Source organism: Gossypium hirsutum, chromosome D07, assembly GCF_007990345.1.
Source record: "Gossypium hirsutum isolate 1008001.06 chromosome D07, Gossypium_hirsutum_v2.1, whole genome shotgun sequence".
Lineage (NCBI taxonomy): Eukaryota > Viridiplantae > Streptophyta > Magnoliopsida > Malvales > Malvaceae > Gossypium > Gossypium hirsutum.
Window position 1 is genome coordinate 11,802,132 of NC_053443.1, and position 12,135 is coordinate 11,814,266.

General features: G+C 32.1%; 2 protein-coding genes across 2 annotated transcripts; both read left to right on the forward strand.

The window, feature by feature from the left end:
- The first annotated feature begins 2,922 nt into the window (after positions 1-2,922).
- LOC107933992 (F-box protein SNE) lies at positions 2,923-6,064 on the forward strand. The gene has a single exon (XM_041097481.1). It carries the CDS (start codon positions 3,151-3,153, stop codon positions 3,622-3,624), a length of 474 nt encoding a protein of 157 aa, XP_040953415.1. The 5' UTR covers positions 2,923-3,150; the 3' UTR covers positions 3,625-6,064.
- LOC107954026 (uncharacterized) lies at positions 5,701-9,010 on the forward strand. Its single transcript, XM_016889478.2, has 2 exons — positions 5,701-6,064; positions 6,582-9,010. The coding sequence occupies exon 2, from the start codon at positions 6,707-6,709 to the stop codon at positions 8,756-8,758; it is 2,052 nt and encodes a 683-aa protein (XP_016744967.1). The 5' UTR covers positions 5,701-6,064; positions 6,582-6,706; the 3' UTR covers positions 8,759-9,010.
- The last annotated feature ends 3,125 nt before the right edge of the window (positions 9,011-12,135 follow it).

A 12,135-nucleotide genomic window follows, 5' to 3' on the forward strand; every position in this document is an offset into this window, starting at 1 on the left:
ATAACCCTTTTGAACTAAATTTGAGCCTTTATCCCTTCTTTCTTAACCTATCTTCGACAAACCTTGATATTACTCCAATTCACGATTGGGTACATCAACGACTCGACTCTCATCACCGAGGCCGAGGCGTATCACCATTGGTATTGGTACATGTGACAGCATTTGTGTTGGCATCGACGTCGGCATAGGGGCATAGTATGCTGGGGTCGATGTGCTTCAAAATACATACCTGTAGGAGGTCTAGATGTAGGGTGCTACAGTGTTGTGGTGCTTGTGAATAAAATATAGGGTTAGTGAAATAAACAAGATTATATGAAAGGAACTAACTGGGATATAGTGTAGAAATTGATTGCATTTGTCGGGTTAAAGCCAGGGACGAAATCATCGCTGCACCTCCTTTGGACCTACGATGCTAAAACGAGCGTCGTGGCCTCTTCGGACGAAGTGGCCTACTTGCCTCCACCGACAGTAGATATGGTTTGCTGGTGACTCTAAACTAAGGCATGTACTTCCAGCAGACTACCATGTCTGATGAGAAAAAGGGTTCGTGAATGGGTAAGAATTTCATCCTACGATCCCAAGTGTTGATGTACTCCTTATGGTAATCTCGCCAATTTTCATCGATCTTCCCTTACAGATCAAGCTTGTACAGTGCTTCCATGTCTCGCGGTGGTGGCAAAATTTTTTGCTTTCATCCGAACTACTACATCACTCGATCCGATGTATGCATCTCCGCCATCACGTAAAAAATAAATGGCACCTTCGTGTCCCATATACTCCGAATGGTAAAAAATTCGGGTAAGACGTATTCTATGATATCCAGATCGGCGTATGACATTCATTCAAACTGTAGTGCTTAATTATAAATTTTGTTATGTACAAAATTTTAAATTTTAAATCATTGTGTAATTATTATAGGTTTGAAAAAATCAATAACTAACCTCAACTGTCGAGTGTTGATCTAATAACAGCTCCGGAAGTCCTACATAACTTGACCTATGGTTCCACCTATTCAAGCAATATGTTAATTCAAACATATAATAAATAAACAACATTTACTATATTAACTACGTATTATTATCAAATGAATTTTACCTTGTCCTCAATGGGAACGTATAAGGGTCGTTCACTTAAGGACGTAGAAATGTAGCCGCCACTACGCCCATGGCTGCTGCAGAAGCAGACAACCACTAATTGACATCTCATCCGATTTCGTCGCCTGACACATCTCTTAGTACAACGTGGTCAACACGGTTGATCGCCAACTCAGTCGTCCGCATTCTTTGATGTCGACTAGGTGTAGTAGCCACCTTATGTGTACCAAAATTCAAGATTTATCGAGCATTGAAATACCCCCGATTAACCTCAGGTTGAATGCTCGTGCGTATTGTTCTTTGACGACATCTGTCACGTTCGGAGAAATTTCTTTAAAATTATTTTTCAACCACTTCATATTTATCCAACCACCTTGAAACTTGTTAATACCTTTCCCAAAAATGCCTCGCAAAGGTTTTCTTTATCGGGGATGATCGCTGACCCCATAACGATATCCCATCCACCAATAAATCGAGTTGTAAAGCTACATCCTTGAGTGTGATTGTACACTCACCGTATGAAAGATGAAATGTATGTGTCTTGGGTCTCATTCTTTCTGTCAACGGGCTGATAAGTGTAGGATCCAATTTGCAACCCCCGAGCGTACGAGACATATGTAAGAATCTCGTGTCTTGCAGATAACCATGAATTTTAATGTCTGGACTCTTTGACAAATTATGTATGCACCCTTTCAAAATACGATCGTCCACCTATTTATATCGAAAAAATAAAATATTTTAAAAATTAAAAAACTTTAAACTTAACTTAATTGAAAATAATGAAATTTAAAATTTCTCCTTATCATTGTCGCTTGAGTGGCAGAAATGTGATTGTTTTCGAAATGAATTAGAGAGCTTGTAATTCGTGAAAATTTAATTGAAATGAATATACAGAATAATTAAATAAAACTATAGTATTTTTAAACAAGTGTATAGGAAAATTTCGAACTAAACTTAAGAGAATTGATAGAGTTGGATTTGAAGAGAGTGGAAAATGATTTAGTATTTATAGGGGAAAAATTATTGTTGGCCTTTAAAATTTTTTACCGTTGCTAACATTTAAAAAGCTGTTGGGAAAATAAAGTAAAAAAACGACCTATTTCCTTAAGTTAAAAAATAAAATCAGCATATATGCACAATTTAGCTGCCAATTCATGCACACCCTGTATTAATTTTTTTTTAGTTAAATTTTGCTATTAGTATTTGTACTTTATGAAAGTTGTAGATTTAATCTCTATATTTTTATTTAATGGATAGATTACTTAGTTAGTCACCCTAAATATGGGTCATTCCTATTTTGATTAGTCAATTTTTTTTGTTAATTTGGTCACCTCAAAATTGAAATTGATCGAATTGATCACTTCACTGTTAAATTGTAAGGAAAGACTAATTGTGCATTATCATGTCAGTCACTCTAGAATTAGAGTAAACTACCTATCAGACACTCTAAATAGGGATTATTCCTATTTTAATGACTTGAAAAAATATTTATACAAATGCACTGTTTGTCTTCTATTACCATTTAATGATGAATTGACCAATTTAATCTAATTATAAGTAGGTTGTACTCTAATAAAATGTTACATTCATATTCAAATTTACAATTTTATAATATGTACTTAAAATAAAATTTGAAGATATTACGCATTGAATCATCTTTAAACCCACAATCTTCATGTTCTTATAATTTGATCAACTTATTTTAAATACTTTCTATATTATCTAACATTTAACATCCAAGTTAATGGCTTAGTTGACCAAAAAATTTGGTTAATATCATACTGATGCTTCGAGGATTTAATTATAATGTTTTGAAGTTTAGATATCAAAATAAAACTCTATTATTATTTTAGGACTAATTTGAAATTAATCCAAAAAATCTTCGTATGTGTTTGTATATATATATATTTCAAAGACAAATCCTTAAAAGTATACGTTGCTTCGCCTCCTACACACAAACACACACACACACACACACATATATATATGCCACCCTTGTTTCTTTTTTCTTTTTTTTTTGCTTTTTCCCTTAAAGCTCTCTCTTCTTTGCTAAGCAATGGTGGAAGAACGTTACCAAGAAGGAGCCTTAGAGATCATTGAGAAGAAGAGAACCAAATTCTTCATCAACGACCACGAAGACATCGTCGTCGAGATCCTCAAACGCCTCGACGCCCGTTCCCTCGGCGTTGCTGCCTGCGTTTGCCGTCTCTGGTGCAGCGTCGCTCGAAACGACTCCCTCTGGGAACACCTCTGTTTCCGCCACGTTTCCCCGCCGCCTTCCGGCTCGCGTCCCATCATCGTCGCGCTAGGCGGCTACAGACGCCTCTACATGGCTGTGCTGAGTCGACTTGGACGAGCCAGCACCATAGTGACGACGGCGGCCGCTGCTGCTCCTTGGACTAGCGACGAGTTCCAGCTCTCGTTGTCTTTGTTTTGCGTTGATTGCTACGAGAGACTCAACGGCGGCGTTGACAGAACCAATGGTGGTGATAACGTCGTGAAACCTCACCGCCGTCGGCGGCGTCGCTGATGTTCCTTTGTAAGCCTATCAACGTTTGAATATGATTCGTCACCTTCCTACTTATTTTTCAATTTTAAAAAAATGAAAATAATAGTTATAATTATTTGTGAAGATAATGTTATTTGTTGTTAAAACTAGTTTAAGATAAGTTAGGCTTAGTTTAAGATAAGTTAGGCTTATTAATGTCATATATTTCGTGGGCACACTCAATAATTTGCATAAAAATTCAGTTGAAATGTCATTTAAGGGAGAAAATTAATATTCTTTCTCAATTTTTTTTTAAAACTAGGATAATATAATTTTTTTGCCTATTTGGCAATTTAGTTCATTTTGATACATGAATTTTTTTTTCTACTTTGACACTTGAATTTGACAATTAAGTCTATTTTGGTCCTTGACCTTGAAAAATATTAAAGTTTGATGACATGATATTATGAGATTGTGCATATCATCACTTGAAAATAAAAAAAAAATATTTTATTTTCAGGTGATGATGTGGTACTATCTCAGAATATCATATTCAGTATTTTAATAATTGGACTAGTGGTTGAACATGTCAAACTATCGATTCTCAATCCAATTAGTTTGATCGGTTCGATCGTCAGACCAATAATAATTAAATACATAATGAAATTTTATAAAAATATAAACAAAATTACTAAATCAGTTCAATTATTGATATTTTTATTTTTACTAATTTTAAGCAGTTTTCGGATCAATTAGTTCAATCTCTTTGTTCGAACCGTTATATTGATTAGTTCTTGGTTCGTTTGATCTAGTTTTATTCCAGTAACAATAGTCAGATCATCAAATCTTGATAGAATCAAAATTCATGGGCTCAAATGGATTTAATTGTCATGTTCAAAGACCAGAATAGACACGAAAAAACATATAAGTATCAAAGTGGACTTGACCAAAAATTATATTATTCTCAAAAAAAGAAAATCTCACTTCACCAATACAGTTGGGTGATAAAGAGTTTAATGCTCTTTTAAGTGAGTTTTGAGTTTTAATTTTGTAGTTGGAGAAAACATGCTATATAAAAAAGTTTGTTTCATTTAAAGATTCAACTAGGAATGATTTCAGATTTAACGATAAAGGTGTTCATTAATTGAGTAGTCCTCTTGCCCCAACTTACTTTATTTTAAATATGAATATATATTTTTCTATATCAAGCGGGTTTGGCTCATCTCATTTTACTAGTTATAAATTAAAAAAATTTAACGGTTAAACTCAATCTCGAATTTAAAAAAAATTTAAACAATAAAATGGGTGATTTGAATGGATGGAACTCAAACCAAATTTTCTTTTTAAATTAAATTTCGATTCGAACCGGTCCATAAACAGTTTTAACTTGAAGGAATATCCAACAAAATAAATTAAATGGGAATTACAAAATAGCAAGGCTATAGCCCTAATTATCAACTTTAAAGATTAAAAGGATATTCGAGTGAATGCGATATGAAATTTGATATTTTTTAAGTAAAATTTTAAATTTAAATTTTATACATTTTGATACGGAGTGTTTGTAAAAAGAAAATTGAATATTAAGCAATGAAATAGGTATGGGAGAAAGGAATATTATTTTGCTTTTCTTCTACGTACCAAATATTACCAAAAAGAAAAGAAAAATATTTCTTACTTTTTTATTTTATTTTCTTTCAATGGAATTATTATTTAATACTTTAAATTTACAAAAAGATAATAGTACATTTTCCAGCTACCAAACATTTTCCATAATTTATTCAAAAAAGACAATTTTCCATAATAAAAATATTTTTTATATTTTTCCCCTTTTAATAAAAATTATAATTTTTTTAAAACGAAAATATAACTCAAATAAATAGTAATTTTCTATTATTACTAACAGCATAATTATTACAATACTTAATTATGTCTTTTTGCCTTTCAAAAAAATTATGATTATTTTAATATGTTGATAAAATTAAAATATATAGTAATGCAAATTTTGCATTATTACTAATATTATAATTATTACAATACTTAATTATGTCTTTTTCTTTTTCTTTTATTAAAAATATAAATAAAATAAATAATAAATACAGACTGTGCAAAATAGCACTCACCATTAAATAGTATTAACATCGTTTACTTTTCATGAAAATTATCATTTTTATTAATAATAATATTAATTCAACCCTATCTTCATTTTTGCTGATCGGCGATCGGCGGAAACCCTATTCCTCGCCGCCGATTTTTTTCAATCCCTAAAAATTTCCTTATTTGAATCCCTAATTTGTTTCCTTTTCACTTAGTTCAGTGTACTCTCTACAACACACACACAAAAAAAGGGAAAAAATGATATTTTGTTTCCCTTTTTATCGGTACTGAGATCCAGAAATTAGCTCAAAATCTTGTTCTTCTTTCAAGCTATAAAGAGCACGTGGCGATCCGGGCTTGCTTCGCTTCCATTTTTACTCAAATCTCCGTGAGTTCATTTTCCTTATTTTTAAGTAAATTTATGTGGAAATATTTGTTTATTAACGCTTTAATTTTGTAATAATTCTTGATTCCTTAGTTGAAATTTTGGGTCAAATTACTTGATTGAACTATTTTTGGACCCGTCGAACTTGGATCCGTTTGATTGTTTGTCATTTAGCTTCGAAATTACTGTGATCTGGGTTTTCGAGATTTGTAAGTTTAGCTGCGTTTTTTTTGTAAAAAAGGGTTTATTTTAATTAAGGAAATTATGGGAAATTAAACCTCCCAAGTTTTACATTTCTTTTTGGGTTCTTAGATAAGGTACAACCCAGTGTTCCATAATGCTTGGATGTGGTTAATTTTGATTGATTTAGCTTAAAAGAGTTAAATCCAAATCTAAGTAATTAGGGTTTACTAAGAGTTTTTGAATTTTGCATGATTTGATGAATTAGTGTTTTTACTTAGAAAAAACGAAGCTTGATTTTGGGAAAGATGTAACTGTTGTCTTTGTTGACCATATGCAGAAAAAAGACTAGATGGTTGAATATGACAATTCGGCTTTTTTAATGGTTAAGCATGTTGGGAAGCATATGACAACTTATGTTTTTTGAGTTCGGTTTTGAATTTCGTCTTAAATTTTTTATCGGAAATGGAAACGAACAAAGAGGAAGCTCTTAAAGCGAAAGAGATCGCTGAGAAACGGTTTTGTGAAAGAGACTTTACAGGTGCTAAGAGCTATGCATTGAAGGCTAAATCGTTGTACCCTGAATTGGAAGGTATATCGCAAATGGTGTCCACTTTCGAAGTTTATGTTGCCTCCGAGGCTAAATGTAATGGTGAGACTGATTATTATTCGATTCTCGGGTTAAAGCCTTCAGCTGATAAAGAGGCAGTGAAGAAACAATACAAAAAGTTGGCTGTGTCACTCCATCCTGATAAGAATAAATGTGTGGGAGCCGATGGGGCATTCAAACTTGTATCCGAGGCGTGGACTTTGTTGTCTGATAGATTCAAGAGAAACAAACAGATGCATTCGGGAATGGTTCAAACTTCAACATATGCTGTTGCTGGGGTCCGTTCGAATGCAACCTCGCAAGGACGACTTGACACTTTTTGGACTGTTTGCACTTCTTGTAAAGTTCAGTACGAATATCTTCGGAAATATGTAAACAAGAGACTTTCATGTAAGAACTGCCGTGGTACGTTCATTGCTGTTGAAACTGGATCAGCCCCTGTGAATGGTTCTTTCCCTTATTGTCCTTGGTCATACGTGCCAAGTAATGGATATGGAAGTCATGGAAATGGGATCACGTATGTCCCGACAAATCCTACTTTTTTCCCTGGAAATGGGGTCTCAGGTTATCATCCTGGGCAAGGGTACGAGTATGTTTCTAACATGTCGTTTCAATGGAGCTCATTCTCTGGAACTTCTACTGGGGTTGTGAGTCATAATGGAGTATCAACCATTTCCACTGATGCCGTTTATCAGGGCAATGGTGATGTTAGAGTAGCAGGGTCGAAGGTGAAACCCTCGAAAAACTTTGCCCCTCAATCAACTACAAATTTGTTCAATGGCTACAATGAAACTAAGACCGGTAACCTCGAAAAGAAAAGGAAGGTTATTGTGGATTCTGAATATAGAAATGGATTTGAAGACAAGGGATTAAAATCTTCAGAAGCCGGATTAGCAAATGGGAATGGAAACGAGCCTGATCCAAAGCTTTCCAACCCTAGTGAACCCGCAAGTAGGCGATGCATGTTGACACCGGCATTTGATACTAGAAAAATGTTAATCGACAAGGCGAGGACAGAAATTCGGAAGAAACTGGAAGAGATTAAGTTGGCTTCAAAGGCAGCTGCTGCAGCTTCGGTAGTTAAATCAGGCACTGAAAATGGTCAATCACTAGCACCAGCTGGAAAGGCTCTCAAGAGGACAAATTTGGGTGTTTTCATTAATCAATCGGCATCAGATAAAGGTGTACCAGTCTCAATCACAGTCCCTGACTCGGACTTTCATGATTTTGACAAAGATAGATCAGAAGAATGCTTCAAACCAAAGCAAATATGGGCCCTTTATGATGAAGACGACGGTATGCCTCGTTTGTATTGTTTGATTCGCCAGGTTATCTCTGTAAAACCGTTTAAGATTCACATCACTTACTTGAGCTCCAAAACTGATAACGAATTTGGGTCAGTGAATTGGATCGATTCGGGGTTTACCAAATCTTGTGGACACTTCAGGGCATTTAGTTCCGACATTATCGATCAAGTAAACATTTTCTCTCATCTTCTGAGAGGACAAAAAGCTGGAAGAGGAGGCTGCGTTCGAGTTTTCCCTAAAGGTGGAGATGTTTGGGCTGTTTATCGGAATTGGTCACCTGACTGGAACCGATCAACTCCTGCCGATGTGAGACACCAATACGAGATGGTGGAGGTGCTCGAGGATTACAACGAAGAACTTGGAGTTTGGGTTACTCCCCTAATCAAATTAACCGGCTTCAAAACAGTGTATCAAAAGGACACAAACAAAGATGCCATCAGATGGATCCCAAGGAAGGAGATGTTTCGGTTTTCACATCAGGTTCCGGCTTGGTTACTCGAAGGACAATCCAATGGTGATTTGCCCGATCGTTGTTGGGATTTAGACCCGGCTGCAACTCCAGACGAACTTCTTCATGCTGCAACAGAAGCAAAAGCTTAAACAGAAACATAAAGTCATTGAAGCAAAAAAAAAGAAGCATGGTTAGTTTGGAATTTGATTTACAATTCTTACACAACATTTTAGATTTGACTGTACAAACATTTTCACACATGTCATGGTAGTCCCCAATGCAAAAAACATTTAACTCCTTATGTTTTTTTTTTTTGAGGATGTAATATTGGTGAGGAACAATATTTTACGCCTTTTACAACCCTAAATTTCCAAAAATAAAAATGACCCCTGTTATTTCCAGCTTTTAACATTTGTTGATTCAAGGTCAATTTTAATTTTAAAATTTCAGGTGATTTCGAGTTTGGGGTACGTTGGGTTTGTTACTCTGTTTTTGGGCTCAATCATGTTGAATTTAACGATAAAAGTATTATGAAAGCCTCTTACATTAACAGTTAGATTGTATTTTAATCTTTTTATTCAAAAAATAAGTAAATTGTTTCCTCTACATTAAGTTAAAAGGCAAATTAAATTTTTTTATTAAAACTTTTATTCATTTTTACGGTTAAAAAGCGAGATTGTTGACAAAATAGTCAAGTAATGACACATAGTATGTCACGTGCACCTCATTTTGACATACATAGGTCGATTTTTAACAGTAAAAATTGATAGAATTTTCAATGAAAAACATAAAGACTTTCATGTTTACTCTTTTTTTTTTACGTAAAAAGAGCAAAACATAAATTTTCTTTTAATACAAAGACTTTCATGAAATTTTTACCTAAATTTTACATTGGAGTTTGGATAAAATTATTCTTTAGGTTATTCGAGCTTAAATTGTTTTTGGCTTTTAGTCATTTTGGAGTTCGAGTTGGTAAAGTTGAATTATAGTTGCATGGTGCCTGAGTCTGATAATTTCAAACATGCTCTCTTCATGATTTTAAAGCTTAAATTTTAATTTTAAAGAATATAGTAACATTAATTCTTAAATTTGATAATTTTTTTAGTTTGGTCATTGATTGTTTTTATTTGTATTAGTTTTAGAATTTGGTAATTTTTTTTTAATTTGATCATTAAATTTGAATTTCATTAAAATATCATAATGAATTATGATATTATATCAAATCATCACTTAAAAATTTTAAAAATTATATAATTTTTTTTTTAAACCCAAAAGTTATTAAAGAATTGTAAAAGAATTTTAAGCATATCTTAAATTATCATATTATCATAAAATTTAAGTTCAAGGATGAAATCCAAAAAACTACTAAATTCTCAAACTAACGTAAAAAAAAATCATATTCAATGACTAATGTTACTTTATTCCAAAATTTAACTCTTCTTTTGTTTATTATATCAAATAAATAAATTTACATTTTAAAGTTAGTGGTGAAATTAAAAAATTTATTTATGAAGGTGTTTTAATTAAAAAAAATATGAGCAGTGGTTGACGGAATGGAGAAAGTGGGGTGCTGAAATCTTGAATAAAATCAAACATGAGGGTCCACTTATTTTTATCAAAACCAACTTTAAGAACATTGTCAAATTATAACAAATTGACTACCATGAAAATTGCTTCCCTATTTTATCCCATGTGCCCATTTCTTAAAATTTTGACTCCATACATAATTTTAAAAATTTTATCTATGAAATTTATAAATATAGAATATAATTTTGGGTTTAAAAATAATATATAATAAATAATAAAACGTATAATTTAAAATTAATTAATAATAACACATGAAATATAAACGATATTAAAATTAAAAAAACAGATTAAATTGTTTATCATTGTGTTGTCATCAATCTTAAGCTTGTGTCGAGTTAATTTGTGATACCAACTCAATCAAATATATTATTAACATATACACAAATGATGAAAGTAATGAAGTGTGCATAATAAAATTAAAATGTAAAACTAACAAAATAAACATTAGTTGAGTGGTAAATTAAAGTTTTACGAATACAATCAATTTAGCTTTAAACCCCACTTTATGCATGTTTTTATTGGTTTTTTGAATTAAAAAAATTAAAATATCCTTAAATAATATAACTTATCTTAATTACGAAAGGGCATATTCGTAATTTTTCTAACCGAGTTGGTGACTCAGTTGAGGTCGATATCAACTTAACCAAAAGATTAAAAAATAGTATAGATTAATTTTAGTAAGAGTAAAAATGATGACAGTAATGTGATCGGTTACTAGTAAAATTAAAATCAATAATTAAATATACATCTGAATGCAAATGCGGTCATGTTGATGAAATAAAAATAAAATTGACTTTTTGAATGCAAGAATTCAACATAAATAAAAGGTATAGTGACTTTTTGACCCGTTAACCTTACAAAAGAATCATTTTATCCTTTCATCTAATTTTTCTGTCTATTTTGACTCTCGAATTTACATTTTGTCAAATCACTAAAAAATAGATGAAAAAATTAACGTTTGTTAATTTTGCAATCCACGTGTATGCCACATCAGCAATTAATTAATTTTTATTTTTTTTCTAAAAAAATAATTTTTTAATTTTTTAATTTTAAAAAATTAATTAATTGCTTACATGACATTTACTTGACAATCCACATGTATGTCATGTCAATAAAGTTAGCAAACTTTAATTTTTTTCATCCATTTTAGGATGATTTGGTAAACATGAGCATAGTTTGGGACAGGTTGGGCCATAGCCCAAAAATTATAGTCCCCTAATTGCAAAGTATTCAATTTAACCATTTTTAAATAAATATTTTACCTTTTCCCCCCAAGGCCCAAACTTTAAAATTTTATTTTGACCCTTATTTACTCCATAAACCAAAATTACCTTTGATGGTTGATGGGCAATCTATAGACTAAATAGAGCTAATTGTTTATTAATTTTATTACTAAAATTTATGTAAATAATATCACTTAAATTATAGGAATCGCACCAATATCAATCCATGAAAAAAACCACTGTTATAACAGTAAAGGATCTGCCAAGAATACTTGAACTAATGAAACTCTTGGTGCATAAAATATTAGGGACCTACGATGCAAAAACGGTTAAATGGTGTTTGGTTTGTTTGTTGTTAGTGGAGTGTTGTGCTTGGAGGCAGGCCGGTACCAATTATCAGTAAACAACCTCCAATTATTCCTCTATCTCAAATTTAATCCGGTTCATGAATACTTTTAATCAAATTAATTTTATTTTTTATCGATTTTAATATTTCTCCATGCATAAATATAAATTTACAGGGTGGAATTTTACTCAGGAAGAAGGAGCCAAATCAATTGGTAGTCCTAAGAATTACTTTAATTTTAATTGGATATTAAATAATTTAAAATTGTTAATAATATATAATTTAATAAAAATTCAAAATAATACGCATACTACCGTTGACTCCAATGACCGTTTTTTGGGGGGGCTTTTGGAATCTATCGCATCATCAC